This window comes from Excalfactoria chinensis, chromosome 1 (genome assembly GCF_039878825.1).
Source record: "Excalfactoria chinensis isolate bCotChi1 chromosome 1, bCotChi1.hap2, whole genome shotgun sequence".
Lineage (NCBI taxonomy): Eukaryota > Metazoa > Chordata > Aves > Galliformes > Phasianidae > Excalfactoria > Excalfactoria chinensis.
In genome coordinates this window covers 5,329,147-5,350,318 of record NC_092825.1, presented here as the reverse complement: position 1 = coordinate 5,350,318, position 21,172 = coordinate 5,329,147, and the positions used below count along the sequence as shown (strand labels likewise).

General features: G+C 39.3%; 1 protein-coding gene across 21 annotated transcripts in view; it reads right to left on the bottom strand.

The window, feature by feature from the left end:
* Positions 1-21,172, bottom strand: part of CELF2 (CUGBP Elav-like family member 2) — a 545,978-nt gene that overhangs the window by 11,386 nt on the left and 513,420 nt on the right. For 19 of the 21 annotated variants that reach the window (XM_072354469.1, XM_072354546.1, XM_072354461.1 and 16 more), the window contains one exon: positions 4,727-4,846. In XM_072354469.1, the coding sequence (XP_072210570.1) occupies positions 4,727-4,846 (120 nt within the window). Of the gene's footprint in view, positions 1-4,714; positions 4,847-21,172 lie in introns of all 21 variants that reach the window. The other 2 variants (XM_072354411.1, XM_072354443.1) reach the window with 1 other exon arrangement.

The window sequence follows — 21,172 nt, the reverse complement described above, 5'->3', positions numbered from 1 at the left end:
ACAACGAAGTTAACAATGTTAACATTTATTTTATTCAGAAATTCCAGAAAAAGCTAATTTTCCCCTTTGTCAGTCAAATGGATAGCAAGATTCAGAAACCTCCTCATCGCCCACACTTCTGACTACTGTCAAATAGAGAGTAAGAGCTTAGCAGGTCTGAGAGGCCACCTTTTGTGTACGACTAACTACTCTGTGCCCTCCATTTCTTAGGAGAACAGCTCACAAACAACTTATTAGGGCTTAATTAGGCCCCTCAAGGAACACAGTCACCAGAAAAATGGGGCACCTGGAACCACCACCAATAGTTTCTTGGTCATTGACTGTGTACAGTTTTTGTTGGCAAAATGATGGGTGGAGGTAATTGGTGGAGTTGTACTGGGACCCAAAAGATAGGAATATTGAAAAGGAAAAGAGAGTTTAACTTCAGAGCAACAATAAAGGGATTCTATGTAAATGGTAGAAAAGTAAGGAAATTAAGCAGAAGATACTTTATAGTGAATGAACAATGAAATCTATTACATTAGGAAACAATCTTCTTCAAGGAAAGTGGTATAAACCTTATCACGAGTAATTTGGAGATAGAAAAAATACTAGAGGGAATTAGCCTGAATTGACAGAGGAGGATAAAGATGCTGACCCACTAGTTTTCTTCCTTCTCTTATGTAGATTCAGAAAGTGTATTCCTACAAGTCTCTGATAATCAGGACAATTGCTCAAGTGGCACCTTTCTGGCTCCACCAGAGTCTGTGCCAATTAAGAGAACTGAACTGCATAAATTATACCTTTTGATATTACTGTAATTTGTGTGACTAAACACTTGACAGAGATGTGATATTCCTAGCTTTGCTTAACAAAATGCCTTGAACTTTGAAGATTTCTCTTTCCCCTCCACCACACTTCAGAGCATTGCTGTATCCTGATAGGAGATACGGGCTGCCACTACGAAGAAAAATCTGCCAGAGCAGGGCCAAGTATTCCTTATATAATGATTCCAGATGTAAAACAAAACCTGCAAACCAATATAGTTTAAGAAGTCTAAAATACAGGATATTTTGAAAATGAAGGTTCAAACTAATAATGGTGATAAAGCAATAATTCCATTCTGAGCCTGACTTTAACTTGCTCCGATGATTCTATACTTAATTTGTGTCAAGGCTTGCTTGTGTACACACGGCACTGATTGAAGTAAAGTCTCTTGATAAAAAAGCAAAAAACAAAACAACTTGTATCTCTCCCTTTATTATAGTGTTGAAATAACTTGATAATAGCGGAAGCATTAGGATAACATGTTATCTTTTGTGAGTCATCAGCCCATTAGACAAACATGCTTTGTGTTGCTGTGGGCAGCATCCTCCCCCTTCTTTCACCCAGAATCAATAGCCCCTACCCACCAAATGATTTCAGATCAGCCGGCAGATAGCTCCTGCTCAGCACACTGCTTCTGGGAAGGGCAATTCTACCACTATCACAGTATAAATATGCCTCCCTTCTGAGCAAAGCAGATCTGCACAAAGGTCTCTGATTTTTTTCTCTTCTCCCCTTTCACATGTTATGAAATCTTCAAGGTACAGCTGCAGTTACACATTTCTGCCATCTCTCCGTTATATCTACCAGTGCACCTCAGACTGATATTAAACTCTAGTCTTTTCCTCACTTCTGTGAAATAATCATTCGAGTCTCTCATCCATAGCATTCTACTTTTCTGAGCCGCATAACACAGAAATGACAATGCTTGGAAAGTCCAAAGATCTCTCAAAGTGTCTTCCAAGCACCTTCAAATCTATCACAAATAATTTTACCTCTAATTTACAGATGTAAATATGGGGATAGAAAGGCTAACTGCCCTGGGTTCATGTACAAATATTTTGTCATAGTTGTCCAATATGCTAATTCTATGGTCTTCTTCCTTGATTATTTAAATTTATTTGTCTCAAAGGAGACAACCTAATGTGTCGTCATTTTTAGTTGTTTCAAGCAGAAGAAAAGATGATTGGGTGAATCACCAATTGTACAAGGGCTGCTCCAAATGTAATGTCCCCTGTTTTATTATGTTGCCCATGCCATCAGAGGCAGATGTTGGTGGCACTGCAGTAGAGGATGAACCTTCCCACCAATATTCCATTACGTCATGTAGCTGTGTGACAGATGGCAGCAGAGGGGCAGTCTGACAAAACAATGTCTGACACAGAAGTGTGTATGAAGCAGCGGTGTGGAAGTGAATCCCTCTGTGCAGAAAAAAAATGGCACTTACTGACATTCATTGACTTGATGTATGTTTATGGAGACCAACCGGTGGATGTGAGCACAGTGAGGCAGTGGATGATGTATTTCAGCAGTGGTGACAGTAACATTAAAGACAAGCCACGGTCTGGATGTCCAAGCACAGCTGTCACACTACAAATTGAAGAGCGTCTCCATCAGTTCATCTGCATGAATTGGCTGTGGTGGTGACAATGTTGAAATATAGGGCTCTGTAACTGAGAATTTCCTCTATCAAATAGTGTGATTGTGTTTTCTGTATCTGTTGTAGTTTCCATGGAAATAGATAGATAGAAGGCATTACTTTTGGAGCAACCAAATTCTCATTAATTCTCCAGCTGAACGCATATCATTCACTTCCAACTTTTCTGCATAATTATTTCAGGAACCTTCACGACAAAACAATGTTTTGTTCTTGAACACAGCATATTGTGAAACATCAAACTCACTGAGCTTTGGGTTTCTTGAAGACAGAATGTGAAAAACGGGATCAGAAATGGTCACTACGAAAAAGCACTGGCTCATCATTAAAATAGACAGGGGAGGTTGTTAGCATTGGGATAGTGCTTTGCTATCATCAGCGTCGCAAGAAACTGAAACTGATAATATGTGTTCTCCTGAAAGGAACACATGCCACAACACAGCATATGAGGAAAAAGATTCTCCTCTTTATATCTCTCTCACAGATGAATATATTTATGTATATAAATAGACAGACATATCCACATACATTCTTTTACGTACGAGTGCTATAAACATAGAAATATTCTAGGCACGTACATGTTCTGCAATCCATGAAGATTTGGGACTGAAACCATTGTTGTTATGAGTCTACGGAAGCAATGGTGGCTTCTAACAAGCTAGAATTTAGTACCAGGTTGTGAATACATCATTAATACTTCAAATGGCACATGCAAGTAAATTCGCACACACAACACCTGAAAATTCTTGTTGAGAAAATGTCAACTCTTAGCTTTCAGCCTTGCAATAAATGTTAAAAGTAGCACAACAGAAGGATTTCCACGTGAAGTCAAGAGCTCATTGGTGATTCATTCCTGCTCAGTGTTGATGAAGGGAATGTTATCTTGGAGTGCTCCAGTGTGTATTTGTGGGAGGGAAGCAGTGGGATGCTATATGCTGCTCTTGATATTGTGACCTCTTGAAAATGATGGAAACCACAATGAATGCTTATCAGGGAAAGGACATTTAATGTTTTCTTACTTACGACAGTGTAATTCTCTTATTAAGAGAGCTCATAAGAGGAGATAAATTAGCTTTTCATGCATGCCATTGTTAGTGGCTTGTTTTAATAGTAAGTTAGAGTAAGAAAAAAAGCTAGCATTGGCATTCTGGGACCTAATAAGCATACTTTTCTTCAATTGTTCTGAAGTCATCTTTGCTATAAGGTTGTTTGTGTGAAATATGCATGTCCTTGCCAGAAGCAAGATCTGTTTTACACAAGGCCCCATGCAATCACTCATCATTGCTACATGGACAGCCATTAGCCCCCTTCCTTCCCAGCTCCCAACAATGACAACCAGAGATCACAGAACAAAAGGACTGGGTGAGCAGCCAAGTAACAGTAACAAAAAGGACATCATGCAGAGCATCAGAGTGAGCAAGTGATACTGAGGAGGACATCCATTCCTGGGGGCACATTATGATGGGTCATGGACCATCAATGACTAAGTAGATTCCTTGCATTGCTGAAGGAAATGCAAGGAACAACAACTAAAAAGAGGGAGGGGGAAATGCAGCTGAACCAATTTCTTCCATTTCAGGCAAAGGTGAAGTCGTCATAACAGATACAGTAAAATAAAATTCTTCCTTGGGAAAAACTTGACTGAGGCTGTGAACAAGGATGTTCTAACAGCTACCGTGATATACTTAGCTTGGTATGTCAGGGTTTAAGATGCCATAGGGTGGATACTCATTCTGGTATTACAGCTGACTGATGTCACTGTTCTCTTATACTTGCCAATTAAATGCCAAAAAGTTGCCTTCATTTTAAAAGCAAGTACGCTGATCTCACATCAATTTGATAATTCCTACAAATATTTTAAAAGAACCACCTCTGTGGCAAGTGTGCCTCTCTTAGCATGCCATTTCTGAACGAAGTTTTGTGCTCTGATATGGTATCTTTTCAGGCTCCCAAAATGAAGAAGGAACCCTTCCTATAGCCTAGATAACCAGATTCCCTGGTAACATTTATTTTACCTTCCATTTGCTTGCAAGAAAAGGAATCTTTTTGCAGGGACCCAAAAGACTTCACTTCGCAGAGCAAATTACGTGGAACTTAAAGACTCCAGGACTGTGTATGTAACATGAATGGAACTAGACCAGCTTGACCACTTGTGCATATAGATTAAAAATAACTGTATAATCACTTTACAATTGGTAGTTTTTGTGGCAAGATTATTGGGAAAGGCTGTCCACCACAGCAATAAATACTCACTGTTTACGGTACCTGCTAGTGCATTAATATTATTCAGTCCAACGGTGGCTCCAGCCAGTCCTTGGAGAGTACCCAAAGAAGTCAAAGAATTCATGGCTGCACCAGCTGTGGAATTAGCAGTTGATGCAGCCACTAAAGGGAAAAAAAAAAAAAAAAAAAAAAGAAGTCAAAATTAAGTCCTTATCTTGGTTAGGTTTGTTGATCACAAAACAACTTACTTACAATAACATTAAGTGGAACAACAAGGCTACTTTCAATAAAGAAAGTAAAAATATCAGACCAATAGACCAACCTTGCACAAAATGTTACTGTTCTGGCTGATCATGGAAAGTGTTGATGAGACTTGAACTGCGAAGTCTGGATGATAAAATTTATCACTGTGCTACTTGCAAACATAATACAGAAACAGTAATATTGAGTGCAGTCACCACTCCAAAAGTTTGTCAACCAGGCTAGAATCCCAGGGTGATCAGCTAACCAGCTAAGATATTGCCACTTTTTAAACACCACCACTGAAATAATAGAATTCCTTGTAGCTATTTTGTCATACAACAGATTTTGTCACAGACCCTTCAAGTAAAATTTAAAATCTTCTGTGAGAAACTGTTCTCCAGTTATGGCTACACGGCATTGTATGAACACTATCTGAATGCCTGAAGTTTACAAAAAGAAGAAGTATAGGACACACACAAAAAGTAACTACTTATTTCAGGCTTTTAGTCTGGTCTGTGTATGCAATTAGTCATATACATAGATGATACTGTATGCTTCTACCAAAGCTCAGCCAGAGAGAAAACTGAGGCTCAGGTAGATAAAAAGTTTTTGCTGCTATGATGTTGAGACAGTTCTGAAGGTGGGAGAGAGATAAGTCCATCTAAACTATATGCTTAGGTAGCGAAAGAGACTCAATCTCTTATCATAGGAAATAAGGCACCGTAGAAATTACTATCATTTAGGATAGGTGGGATGAATTAGAAAGGTGTACTTCACCTGTAGAAGGGCCTTGAATAGTCTGCATGAATTGAAAAATTAACTTACAGATATGTGAAGTTATATCAGATAAATCACACTTTTTAGTTTGATTTTAGCTTGTCTTTGAAGCCCTATGCTAGTACACCAATTGGAAAGACTCCTTTTCTTTAAAAATTGCACTCTGTTATAAAAAGTGAACTTTCAAAGTCAACGTTTTGTTGGTGATCTACTGTACACACACCATGTCTACACCATGTTTATTTGCTCCTACCCATTACATAGCTGAGAAATGGTTAAGATGACTTTATCTTGATGCTCTTTTGGGTTGCTGAACACATCAGAATACCCAGCAAACCCTCAAGAAAGTGGAGTATCTACAGTTTGCAGCTTCTGGGAAGGAAAAAGAAGCTGTGGGTAAACTTCAAAGGCCTAATCTACTAAGAACCTATTTTTACAACCTCAAGACCCACCAAAGACAAGTCTTCCCCCTGTGGCCCTCAAAGTCCAAAGGACTCTCTTGATGAGAGTAAGGAAAGATTTCTTGACTCTGGAGCACTCCTTGTCCCTATTTCCACCACATCTGCAGTGTTCTCTTCAGTAATTGTATATGTTGCAGATGGAAGCTGCTTGGTTGATCAATCACCTTCTGCAAAGCAATAAGCCAATGATGTCTTTGATTTAAAAAAAAAAAAAACAAACAACAAAACTTAATCCAAGAAACAGGTGAAAAGAACCTCTTTTGTTGGATAATGCAAACACCGGCATAGAAGAGAGAAAAAATCAAAGTGAATGAATGCCAGTGAATTCTCTGTGACCAACACAGCTCTATGTTTCTGTTCATTATAAGATCATTTAAATGAAGCACTTAAATCTGAAGGATCTGATTGGTTATGACTGGGCTGAATTCCATCCATTTCTCCTTCAGAGGATTATATTACTCATTTCTCTTGAGGAAACACATATATTTAAGAAATGAGAGAAATGGGGGCTAGCAAATTGTTTGCCTAAAATTACATTAAAGCCCTTGGGGGCAAATAACTCCTGTGAGTGAGAGCCATACGCTTATGGATTGTCAACACATCTGTTGGAGAAGGCAGAAAAATCTGATTAAATCCTCTTGCGAAGCCCAAAGCTCATCGTGGTGGTTCTTATCAGGCTCACTGCTCAAACATGTGCCTTGGGGATGGCCAGTATCTGGGGCCAACATTTTTTTTTTATTCTTTTCAAGTTTCTCTGCTCCACCAGACAAACACAGAGCAGGTGCCTCAGCGATTCTCCCATTTGAAGTTGCAATGCAGATTATCTAGCTTGCCTAAATAATGACTTGGCACATAATCAATGTAAAATACTAGTTGGAGCACCGAAGAACCTCAGAAATCAGCATTTTGTTGTTGTGGCTATCTCTTCTGCTTAGCAGCTATCTGTCTCACAGATCCACTGCTGCAATGTTTTTTTTTTTTTACTCCTTGGCTTATTATTTCTTTGAGGAAAAAGAAACCGAACAAGTTGTGTGGTTGTGTGGTTTCCATTATCTTATTGAATGTGGGTTGAACAGAAATAAAAGGAGTTCTTTTCATTAGGGCACTTGTAAGTGATGGATCCAGCAAGTTGTTGGATGAAATATCCTGGTAGACTCCACACCTTCTCCTCTTTTACTGCATGCTGTGCATATGAAATGAAGACAATGATGAGCTAAGACATTATTATGAATGGGACCAAGACTTAGACAGAGCTGAAAATCTGTCACAAAATGCTGCAAAAATCAATAGTTGAAGTAATGGTATTCCTTGTCCTCAAAAAAACTTATAGGGAGATGAAACAAAGTCTTCAAGACTTTGAAAGTCTTACAAGAGACATGTGGAGGCTTAGGCCAGCTGAAAGTTTTTACCTTATGAACTCCCAGAATATGTTGAAAATCATCTGAAGGCAAGGACTATGCCTTTCCTGCCTTTTGTCCTTTTCTAGTTTCTTTCAACTAAAAGTTTTAATGTCTACTGAACCGAAGGGGGAAAAAAAGAAAAATTACATGCCTCGTGGTAACGGTAGATGATTGCACTATTTTGGGGGAACCTGTATATTTCTCTCATGTCAGCAAAGCTCCTGGGTTCCCAGAACTTGGTCAGAGTAATGGCAAAGGAAGTATAACGCACTGTTGGAACAGCATTATTCTATATTTATGGCTTTTCGTTTTCCACATGACAAACACAGATTGGATACCTACAGAATTCCTAAATTCATTTTTACCAGGCTCTCACAGCACCATGTAAATCAAAGGAAAGCATTTCACAGCTCTCTCCATCCTCAACACCAGCACATAGCTGCTCTGAATCGAATCACTTCGTAGTGGTGCTTAATTAACAGCATGTATCTTTCCAGATACAAAGACAGCTTGATGTATGGTGCTGTAATGCTGCCAGGAATCACCCTCTTTGTCCCACTGGTGCACCACTGTTAAATGCAACAGTGAGGAAAATCAAAACACACAAAAAAAGTGCAAATCATAGAATACCCTGAGTTGGAAGGGACCCATAAGGATCATCAAGTCCAATTCCTATGACTTAGGCTTCTGGAGTCCCTCTGTATGGCACTCTTTTTTTTCCACAACATTTGGTATATATGATTTTTCTCCTTGTACTGGTAATTTTATACTTGCCTCTTTAAACCTATGTATGGCAGGGTGATGTTCCTAGGGCTGAGTTAAGTGAATTAACTGATACTGAAGTCAGGGGGAGAGATTCAGCCTGATGATTATACAGTAACTGCATATACAATAGGCAGAGAAGAACAGAGCTGCTTTTTATCTGCTGCACCTACCACTCCCTAACAATTTTAAGCCCTGGATAAACATCAGAATATAACAGATAAGATTTTGTCTGCTCAAAGGAACTTTTTCCTCTCCACCATCAGTCACTGGAATAAGCTGACAGCTTTCTCAAAGAGACTGTTGCTCAATGACAGCAGCACTGGCCGGCCCTAGTAAAGTTATGGGGTTGAATCCTTTGGCTGCTAGTGCAAGAGTTCAGGCCAGATGCTCATCTTAACTTCAACTAACCTTAAAAATCTATTAATACGTGAATATAATATCCCAGCTTTGGAAAAAGGTCAGTGAAGACTTGCAAGAATAAAGAATTGTACGGTGACCTGTAGAAAAGTCTGCTTTGTTTCCTGAAGGTATGCTATGTGCTGGGCAGCTGTTGCCTCCTCCATCTAGGACACATCCAGAGACTTTACAGAACATTTTAGAATCTTCAACCATGAAAGGTAAGATTCAAAATGTATTTTTAAATAAGACTAAAGTAACTTCTTCACTGATCCCCCTATTCCTGTATTTCTGGGTCAGCCTCATAACTTTCTGCCTCCTTTTTTCTTCCAGACTACTCAACTTCGGTTTAGTAAACAGTCAAACACTCCCAAATAACATAAATAATATTATTAGGAAGTTGAGAAATAGAGAAGAGCTGCAGCACTCCCTTGTGACACTCCCAAACCCCTTCCAGCCTCAGCAATTTGATCTCCTCCTAAATGAATTTTTTTATGACTTTCATTATAAATAAAGAAACTTGGCCATTGATTAACATATTATTTAACAGAGCTCCCTTTGATATAGTGAACATGTTTTGATTTGGAGTGAATGTTGTACACGGTACAGTTATTTAATTACCACTGTTGTTTTTGTGGAGATTTTTAAGGATTGATTTATCCGGTATTTTCATCTATTCTCAGCATTTTAATTTCTGCATGTAGCAGATTATAGCAACTTCTAAGCCAGAGATTCTTATACAAAAAGTTTAAGTAAGCAATGAGACATTTCCCTTTTTATTTAAATGGCATTTCAACACAATTCCTAAAAACTATGCCAACCTAGAAAAACAGGCAGTACTAACACATAAACTTTTGGCCATTCTGTTGGCAAGCTTAAATCCATAGAGTCAGGATGATTTACATCTGGATTCGCATCAGCTGGAAAACTAGATTCACGATAACAGCATCTAGGAAAGTCAATGATGTGGAAATATTTTTTTGGCTTTGCATTGCACACTGTGGATGGGATTAATTTCTCCACCTTTGGCAGTCTCACAGTCAGTTTAAGCTAGTCTAGCCAAAACTGTTCTTTTGAACCATCTCTCAGATAAAGAGACATCTAACTACAGTGCGCTACCTTTAGATGTGCTGAACTGTGCTCCGGACATACTTGGTTGGACTTGATGATCTTTGAGGTCTTTTCCAACCTGAGTAATTCTACGATTCTATGATTCCTATTTCCACTGATTGAGATGGTGAACACAGACCATAAATACAGACAGACAGAGGTAGACATAGGCCTTACAGATGAGTCACAAGAAGGGAGTTGGATCCTGCCCTTACTGATCTGTAAATGAGGGATCTGCTTTTGTCCTGTGCACAGAACTGGTGCCATTCTTTGAAAATTCAGAATGTAATCACCTCCATCAAATCTAGAGCTCATGGAATAGTCTGATGCTGAGCAATCCTGAAACAATGTGCAGAGCATGTGCATATGTAAAGCACACCAAGACAGCAGGGACTTGTACAGTGTCACAGTACAGGTCGTACAAAGCAGGATGGCCCCACATGAGAGCATGCACAATGAGCTAGACTACTAGATGCTGCTGATGCCTCTCTGGTTCTATGTCAGACTTCTTGTGCTACCTTGGAGAAAGTATTTACTGTGGTTGTTCTGTTTTTGTTTTGTTTTGCTGTCGGAAGATAGGGTTGATTCTGCTGCTTCCCACTTGCTGACTTGTTTTATAGAAGGCTGCATCTTTGAGGTGCAGGTATATTTCTATCATGCCTATTTATTTCTTGTTCTTCAAACCAAGGAACACTCTTGACAGGGCTTCTAGGTATACTAAAGTAAGAAAACCAGAGACCTGTGTTCATCTGTAGAGCACAGTTCACGCAGTACAGACTTGCAGTAGAGAGTTGGGCAAACCCCTCGTCCCCTCATCCATATCTCTGAGCCAACATATAAAATCCTGTTTCCCAACAGAGGAGACCAGAAAAGCTGTCCAGGCACTTGAGGAAAGAGAATACGATAGGAACGCGTCCTCTCTCTACTGCTCTGAATAAAAGGATCTATTTAAATCACACATGCAATACCATGATTTAGCGAAGAGATTGTTTCAAGTGTGAAGTTAGACACCATTCTTTGATTTACTTCGTAAATGTGTGAGAGACACAGAAACCCATATCCCACAAATAAAAGGACTTCTAGGAAACTTCAAATGATGTTTGCTAACTTGGTATTTTCTGGGCAGTGATATCCACTAGGCTGTGCACTCCCTCCATTCCTCTTTTCCTCATCCTATTTCCTTTCTAGTCTTCCAGAATACTGTCTGAAAATGATACACAGACACACTGCCAGTTTGGTACTGAGGTATCGAAGATATCAGAAGAGACATTTCCAAGATTTTAAGCAAGGTTTCTTTCTGGAAACACTGTTTTGGTTTCAGGGCAGGTCTATAAGAGAGAGTGGGAAAAGAAAATAACAGAATCATACAATGGCTTGAGTTGGAAGGGATCAGAAAGATCATCTATTTCCAACCCTCTGCTGTGGGCAGGGAAGCAAAAAAAAAAGAAGGCTGTCTCCCTCCCTTTGCCTGCATGGAGGGTTGCTGTAGACCTTCACCAACTCCACCCATGAGAAGAGACAATACTTCTGGAGCAGAATTATCTTTATGGTGCTGCATGGCTTCAGGGCAGCTCCAAAACTGGCTTTGTACTTGGCATTGGTGAGGCCTCACCTCGAGTACTGTGTTCAATTTTGGGCACCTCAGCACAGGAAAGACATGGAGGTACTGGAGCAGGTCCAGAGAAGGGCAACGAGGCTTGTGAACAGCTTGGAGAATCAGCCCTATGAGGAGAGGCTAAGGAATCTGGGGCTGTTTAGTCTGGGGAAAAGGAGGCTGAGGGGAGATCTTATTGCCCTATTCCGGTACCTGAAAGGTTCTTACAGTGAGAGTGGGGCAGGTCTCTTCTCACTAGTGACAAGTGACAGGATGAGGGGAAATGGCCTCAAGTTGTGCCAGGGCAAGTTTAAGTTGGATATTAGGAAGAACTTCTTCACAGAAAGGGTATTTAAGTACTGGAATAGGCTCTCCAGAGAGGTGGTTGAATCGCCATCCCTGGATGTGTTTAAAAGCCATTTGGATGTGGTGCTCAGGGATATGATTTAGCGGAGGGTTTTTAGAGTTAGGGTACTACGGTTAGGCTGCGGTTGGACTTGATGATCTTCAAGGTCTTTTTCAACCTGGGTAATTCTATGATTCTATGATGAACTACATCAGTACTTCCCAAATAGTGATCCACAACGATAACCCTACTGACATCTTTCCTTTGGGCAGCTCTCAGTTACACTCCACAACTGCTTGTTACTCTCTAATGCACAGCACAACAGGAAGCCCAACATTTACCTTGCTACCAGTTACCTGAAAATCTGTTTTCTGTTCACTTCCTGCTTAGTCAGTTGTAGAGGATGTGTGTATGTTAAAAAGCAAAGTACAACACTCAGCTTTGAAACATAACTTAGTTCTTGATGATTTACTTAATGGAGAGTTAAAATAATTCAGCACTGGAAGTACTTCGCTCCAGTTAAAATGATATAGCAGTGTGCTAGGGATCAATACTACTGAAAAATGTAAGGTTAAGCATCTCTGTGACTCTAACCATGAGAAGTTGCAACGAACACAAAGCTTTCTTTTGGAAGACTCTCCTGTCAAATTTATATTGGCATTTTTCTGAATCTAGAATCCTCTCTCTTGGTGTGAATTACGCTGCATTTCTGATTTTCTGCTGCCCTCCTGAGCCCAATGTCTCCAAGGATTAGATAAAATAGATCTGCCTTAATCAGCTCCTGACTAAAGGGCTGACATTCAAAGGGACACTGAGAGGCAGAATTGGCCAGCATGTACCTTATGAAAGGCTCTTTGCATAATTGTACAAATTCAAATTACTGCACCTGGGGAGGAGCAATGTGTTTCAATGACACAACCATAGGATGGATGGGCTGGGAGGAGCTCGTCTGTAAATAGCCTAATGGTTCTGATGAGAGGTGACCACAACACAGCAGTATGCTCTGGGAGGTAAGAAAGCCAACAGTGTCCTGGGCTGAATGGAAAGGAGCAGAGACAGGAGATACAACTGATCCTTTAGTCAGCACTTGTTGGATCTTATCTAAGTACTGTATCATCTAGTCTTTCACTCTTCACTACAAGAAAAATGTCGATCAACTGAATGGAGCTCAATGGGAGACTACCAAGGCAGTCAAAGACTGGAAGGCTTATCCTGCAAGGAGATGCCAGTGGAGGTGCACTTGTTCATGCTGAAGAGATGGCTTCAGGGGGGACACAGCAGCACCTCTGTACCTATGATGTGCAGGACTCATGAGCTGGGCTGTTCAATGCAGTGTATGGCAGGAGGAAGAAGTGGAAATTGAAATAAAATAGATTCAGTCTGGATACAAGGAAAGACCTTTTCTATGTGAAGCTTGTCATGCATTGGAACAGATTACCCAGACTGATCAGTCTGTGTTGTTGGAGGTTTTCAAGTCCTGAGTAAATTTCTGAGTAACTTGATCTGATTTCACACTTGACCATGTTTTGAGTTCGGGTGGGACAAGAGACCTCATCAAGGACCTCCCAACCTCCAATATCCTATGATCCTAAAATAAAAACAGTGTAGCAGAAAAGCAGAAAAAGTCAAGCAACAGTGTAGCAGAATAAAAGAAAGATGAAAAATGAATATGGATTGGGAGAAAATGGAACAGAAGATCTGGCTTCTGTTTATAGGTCTGTTTAAAGGCACAGAGGGCGAGACTGAACAAGTCACTTAACTCTTTGCTGTGTTTATGATCCTGGTCCCTCAAGTATTTCTTATGTAAACTTTCCAGGGCTAGATCTACATTTAGCGAGAGGAGGCCATGACCTTGCACGATTCCTATGTATTTTAGATTCATTTTAGTTTCCTTTTGATTTAGCAATGTGCAACAGAAAATAAAATTGCAGTAACAAGATGCAAAGAATGGACTTAAAAAAAAACAACACTATGAAAAGAGAATACAGGCAATAAGAAAAGAAAATAAAAATTATTCTAACATCTCCCCAGTCAGTAACAATCAAGAGTTGTGGACAAATGGAAAAGAAATATTAACTGTAAGAAAAACATCTCTAATTTTAGCAAGTTGAATTTAAAATCTTCTGCTTACTATTCAAAATCACTTAGGTAAACAGAATATTCTTTGTCCCTTTGTTAGTACAAGAGGAATATTAAAGCCAACAGACAACACTGGATTTAAGGATAATCAGATTACGGCTCTGTTTTCCCTTTCTAAGCTTTAGTTGCAAAAAACAATGATGTTTGCAATGATGTCATGCAAACTTTATCTAAACAAGATGAACGCCTGCTGACTTGAGTGAAAGCCCAAGGATACTGGCCACAGTTTAGTTGTGTTCAACAAAGTCTGTGCAAAGCTTCCAACTTTGTTTTGATCTACAGCATCTTGTTTGGATTGTGGTACTCTTTTAAACAGATAAAAAGGGCACTCAGCTGTAGGAGTTCCTTGTGTAGCAATGAATCAACACCACCAGCCTGGTGTTATGCAGGATTCTGGCAGAAGTTGATCCTAGGTGTAGAAGGTCAGTGCATTCTTCACATAGTTCTAACAATAACTGCCTGGTTTAAGGAGATGGAAGCCATAAAGTTCACTCCTAAATGTGACATAAATGCCTCTAGTGGAAAAGCTAAGCAACTGAAATTTTGGGATGATGGAGCTTATGAAATGAGCATTATAAACATGGGTGTGGGTGAGAATTGGGAAGCCAGTCACACTGCCCATGTGACTCTGCTCTCAGGAATTTGCAGTTGTGCTTCTGTCTGAAATGAGCACACTCTAAGGGCTCCGACTGCACAAGGAACATTTTAAAGAGGAAGAATAATTAAGCGATGACAGAGGCATCATCATTATTAGATAATCACAACCCAGGGGCATTAACAAACGTTGAGTGTCTCTAATCCCATGGGGTCTAATTATTCTGTGATAATAACCACACCTCCAAGTTTTAATTTATTCTTGTGGAGAATGGGGGGGGAGGGGGGGGAAGTAAGAGAAAACGGGGCATTTTAATATTTTTGCTGAAAGAAGATGCAGTTGGCCTTTCAAAAGGGCTCATCAGTATTCTAATCTAACTAGTGTGTTGTGATTGGCATTAAATTGTCTGCCCTTTATGGTGATCTCCAACCAATGTGAGTATCCACCCTCATACAAACTGGTGGCCTGCCAGTCACTAACACAGTGCCATCATGCACTCATCCTGCTTCTCAGGGCAATATTTGGCAAAGGAAATGTGGACTTTCCTGTCTGGGAGGTTAATTCTCCACGAAGTTCTCTGACAAATATACTGCCCGTGGCGTGGAGGGATGAGTAGAAACTTGATCATTTTCTGCTATCAGGAAGTGCTGTCTGATGTGCCAAAAAGGAAAATTCTAGTAAGTTCAAGTGCTCTGCTTGTGCTTGGAAAGAATAAAATAAAAGTGACAGATGCACTCCAGAGACAGAGAACCAGAAAAGCAAGAGAGGAAGAGCTGGCAGAAATGAGAATGACAATAGACAATATAGAGAGACGTATACCGATATCACAGCCTTTCCCGAATAAGTCAGTGTCCCTCTATTTCTTCATTACTCACAGGTGAACAATCCCTATGGAAGATTATCTATGACTTCTCAGGATACAGGAAAAGAGAAACACTATGGAGTAATGGAGGAAGGCAGAACAGCAGCCACTCAACACCCAGTCACATCTGTGTGTCTCAAGCATGCATGTGCGAGTTAGACTAAGCAGGAATGAGGAAGAGGAAAGAGTCCTTCCCCATGGTGATCCTTTTGGCTGAAGGTGACTCCAGCCATTACATTTCACAGTGTCCTGTGCATGCATGCTCACATACAAGAGAAAAGAAACAAAACTGACCCAAACAGAGAGCTGAACTAATTCATTCAAATTCTTTGCAAAGACAGAAGAAGCAAAGTAGAGACTTCAGTCAGTCTCCTAAATCCATACTCTTCAGGAGTACCTGCAGGGTTCCTGAGCACACTTATGTGAATCTATGCTGTTGTGTTTAAGGGTACATTTTCCTTTGAAATTTTAAAGATGGAAGAAGAGAGTAAAAAGCAAATTAGTTTTTTGGGCCAGTTCCACATTGATGCTTCTGTTTTGTTGAAGTGCATTGTTTGGTGAAGACACGTTTTTACTTCACAAACTGCAAAGGGCATTAGTAAGGCAGTCAAGGACTTAATTTACTTGGTTTCAAACCCATGCAGTTGTTGAAGATGCTTGTATTTGGCCAATGCAAAACATAAACCAGGAGCTCCATATTCACAGTTAACTAGATCTTTTCAGATAAAGTAAGATTCATGAACTCCAATTCCCACTGTATTCCACAGTCTATCCTGCTTCAGGAAAACAGGCCATAATTAGCTTGGACATATGCACAATTTGCTAGGATTGCAGGAGCAGTGCTGGCAGTAGTAAATGTTAGATATTTGAAAGCTTCTCTGATTGCATGAGTTTTGCTAAGATTTGGATCGTTTCCTGAATGCTACAAACTCCAACATTTTCTTGGCTTGGACTTCTTGTAAGATATACAGCATATAAGCTCACATATCTACCTGTGTAGCCAAGCTGGTAGTATCATATTTCTTTAGTAGAAAATAGCCCTGAATGAGCTTGAAATAATACTTCTAACAAAAAGAGAAAAACAGGCTTTTTACAAACTTGGATTCTTGTGGCCTGCAATAAAGATTAAGAGTTGGGAAGAGAAACACTTTCAAAATGCAATGTATTACAAAGCGTTATTTGTATACTGCAAGCAAAGTAAATCCAAAAAGGTGCTTAGGCAGTGAATTTAATACTTTAGGAAGATGATAATGTACTAATGTTTAAAAAACAAACATGTCTCCTGTTGAATTAGATCCTACTAATCCATGGTTTAGTACTGTACATGGTTTCCTAAAAACAGCTCCGAAGAATTAACCAGCCGAATTACTTGCTGACGAATATGCATGTGTTTCTGTCCTTCAACTGTGGGGATCACACAGTTCTAAGGAAACAGACATATTATTCTGTGCCCAGAATTTTTACAATATTTGATGTTTATTTTAAAAAAGAATTAAGGTGCTTTTTGAAATGGTCTCCTCTTGAAGTTGTCCAGCAGCCTCACACTTCTTCATTGACAGGTTCTGCCCCACTCTAAACCCAGCTGTTCAATAACTGAACTTCTCTAAGATCCCTTAGGCTGAATTAATACACTCCTGCTTAGAAACTTCTTTGCCAGGAGAATATACAATGACCTGATACATTTTACAGGACAAATCTGCAAACAGGTCATTCACCAGCCTGCTGCCACCTGCATCCTTCAGGTTCATTGTTCCAAATGAGGAGCCATCACTGTTCCAGGGATGCTCCATGTGAATTAATAACCCTTCTCCTCTCTTTTTACTGCACCAAGACTCTGGGATATTTTGGACACAGTTCAAACTCTTTTCCTTTTAGGCATTTTAGATGTTTTGAAACATCATTAAAAATACAAATAAAGGTCAAAAATTCACGTCCAGTTCCCTAGTTTTGGCTCTAATACGTATGCTTGGATCCTTACTTAAGGGTGACTTAATTAGCAGATGGACTTAGCACCAGTGTATCTCTGCAAGGAGCATCATCATCTCTGGGCACTAAGAGCAGTCAAAATCGTCTGTTTAGAAACTCAAGCACAGACTCAGACACTTAACACAATGCATGTAGGGCTGAATCACAAACAACTGTTTGGTGATATACTCCCTCCATCACAGACAGCCATCTTCCTGAACTATGCAGTTAAATAAGTAATGGGCACTGGGTGGTTGGGATGCCAAGGCAACGTTTTCTTCCCTGGCTTCCTTGCAAATATATAATTTGTAGAAAAACAATAAATGGTGCTGAGATCAGGGTTCAGACGGTGAACTGCTCTGTTTCAGAGCACTAAGATAATGGTGCTAATAATAAAGCTACACTTAAATCTTACAATGAAAAGCATATATTTGGGATGTATAAGGAGCCATTCACCTGAGGCATCCATATGATAGGTACACTGTACAAGTAAACCTTTATTTAAGATACATGTTACATTTAGCAATTGATTTTTTAACCTAGAAGCGATTAACATTTTGAGAGCTAACCTTCCCGTGTACTTCAAATCAAACAAAGCTTAGTTTAAATGTTTTTATAACAATGGAACCTGCATTAATTCCACATGAAATGGTACAAAAATAATCAATTTGTACCACAGTATAAAGGGCTCCATTCTGCATTTTAAACCGATCTCTTCCAACATGAAACATATACTCCAATTCATTCTTCAGCAAACTGTCAGACCTTCCTACACACCTACTGGCAGGGTTATTTTTGGATCATCCTGGAAGCAAATCACAGCTATCTCAGTGGGTGTACTGGCCTCTAACAGAATGTCACGGCGGCAGCCTTGCACTGCTGATTGGAGAAAAAGGTATTGTACTGAAGTGAACAAAAAGAGAATCTTCTAAGAATGATTATTTGAACACTCTCCACTGCTTCTCAGCTGAAGCACCTTGTATATTCCATAAAATCGCTAACATTTCAACAATTGTGTTCACAACATGAATACCTTCAACTAACAAAGACAATCTTTGTGCCATATTAGGGGGTAGAAAAAATAATGAACCACAGATGTTAACTGTGAGTTATAATTCTCTGCTTTTAGCAGGAGGAAAAGTTGAAGTAATTCTTCCAGGACAGACACTAATGGTAATATTTTTTTTTCTTCTCTCTTTTTTTTTTTTTTTTCAGATTATCCCATACTTCACAGAGTTCTTTTCTTCGTGGGGAGGCAATAATACTTCAGTGTCAGCATCTGTCTCAAAATGAGTATTTTTACACTTTTTATGTGAGGAGGGCTTTTTTCAACATAAGAATTAACAGGGGAATTCTGACAGAACATGGCAAAAGCTGGGCTCGATTTTCAGAGGTTGTTAAATGAAAAAGTCTGTCTTTCTACACTGACAGCAATTTTTGCACAAATTTCCTCTTAGGTTTACAAAGCAGATAAACCTGAAGAGTTCTGTTACTGAAGCATGAATAGCTAGTTCAGTGGTGTGAATAAATAATAGTTTAGAGAATCAAATAATCATGAAAACATCACAGAAAATCAAGGCTCCTAAGGCTGCAACTGAATTAACTTCTAGTTTAGCAGTTCCTCCACAGTTCAGAAGTTATACTGAGTATCACAGAATCATAGAATCACAAGGTTGGAAAGGACCTACAAGATCATCTAGTCCAACTGTCCCCCTATCACCATTACTACCCACTAAGCTACTATGTTTATGCAGACAAATTTGGATGTATAATCAGATGTTTTGTCTCTTCACTTGCACATAGAAGAGCTTCCCTACTGGCTATTGAAAAACAGTTATGTATGAATTTTAAGAAAATAAACTGAAACAGGCCCATGGATGCAGTGGAATCTCCTTCTCTGGAGAAGCTCTATCCTTGCTTGGACATAGCATTCACCGACCTGCTCTAAGTGGATCTGGTTTGAGCAGGAGCCTGGAGCAGAGACTCTGGGTAGAGATCCTACCAAACTCTGTGATTTTGTGTATTTCATGCCATGACATTCAACAGTAAAAATCTGTGTGATGGTGGAAAGTTAAAAGATGATAAAATAAGTTGATATCTGAAACCCCAGTTCCATATTCTTCCTTTTCAGAGTGCGGATATTGTTCTGCTGTTGCTTAATACCAGTGCACAAAAAGACAGAGGGAAATTTTTATAGTACAAAGGAAAGCCAGAAAAAAAACGCAAACATTATCCTTGTAAAAATTAGGGTAATGGGTCAAGTAAAGCAAAGTAAATGTCAGAGTGTTAGAGGGAGATGCACTGATCCTGAGTTCTTATGTCCACCCCTGCAGGAGCAGATTTTCTGTGGGCTTTGTGCTAGTCAGAGTTTCTGCAGGATACAGCAAAGATATTCTCTGGAGAACATGACAAAGTCTCTTAACGCTCAGTTGAGATTTGTCCTGCCCAAATTAAGAGCCAGTATCTACACTTGACATAGTTCCTCCAAACTCCTTGTTGATATAATGAGGAATGCAAAGTTCTGGGAAGAAGCCTGGGGGAGGTTGACACAAACTGGTTCAGACAAAATACATGGCTGCAGAGAGTTGGGTAAAAGTTACCCCAAGGCCATACCATTACGTTAAGAAGTACTACAGACGCTTGCCTTTAAAACAAGAAAATATTCTAAGTAAGTGAGTGAAATGAAAAGAAACTGAAGAATTAATTAACCAAATAGAGGTGATTAAAGTAAATAAAGGAAACAATTATCATATCAAAATAAAAGACAAGGAAGATGATTAAATGAGTCTTCAAAAGACCCGTGAGAAACTCATGAAAGACATAATATGCATTTACCTGGTTTTTATTCTTTCATGATTTCATTTTCATTTTTATTCAATATCATCTGATAATTGCAAGAAAGAGTTACTTTAACCATGGGCAATTTAAACCATTTTAATTTTTTTTTTTTTTTTTTTTTTTCCAGGGCCAAGAGAAAAAAGAACCTATTTATTGCCTGAGGGGATTTTTACTAAAATGAAAGCTTAATCTTTTATGTTTTTTTAAGCAAAGGCTTTTAAAAAATCATTTCTAACAATGCTGTAGGGAGAGACTTCCATGGGTATGCAAAATTGAAATTATAAATTTACAATTATAAAAAAATTAATAGTTTTGGGGATTGCATTGTCTCTGTTCTTTCTGAATGAATAGTGTTTCAAGCTTAAGAGAAAGTATTTAGTACATGAAGGCGAATGAGTGTCCTTAGACTCTGTGGCGGTCAAAGCTTTTTAGTAAGTATACAGCGCATATGAGAGAAAGATCACTGGAATTTAATTTGTTTGGAAATATGTGAACCTTGAAGAAAAAGTTTCATACAAATTGAACAATCGCTATTTAATCACACTGAATATTTTTCTTGCAAGCACGTTGCATTTAGAAGTCAGCAGAAAAATCTGACGTACTCAACCATCAGATACCATGCTGGTTTCTCACCTCCTGGCCTGTTTTTCTGTGTTGCCAGTGCATCAAAGTTGGTCTGACCTCCATTGCTAACAGTCTGATGTGTTGAAGGTTGCTAATCTTATCCATGTAAACTTAAGATGAAAGATGAATTTGAATGGAAGTAACAACGATCTGGGATTCTTATGACAGACACAGACAAAGGTCAAAATGAGAGCTTTAGTGATCCTGTTTGGGGCCATGCTTTGGACTCAGCGATCCTTATGAGTCGCTTCCAACACAGGCTATTCTATGATTCTGTGATTCTAAGTTTTTGTCGAAGACACATTCAAGAGATCTTCTGGAGGTATACAGTTATATAAGGGTAAAAATGTGGATGTGATTTATGATGTGGCTG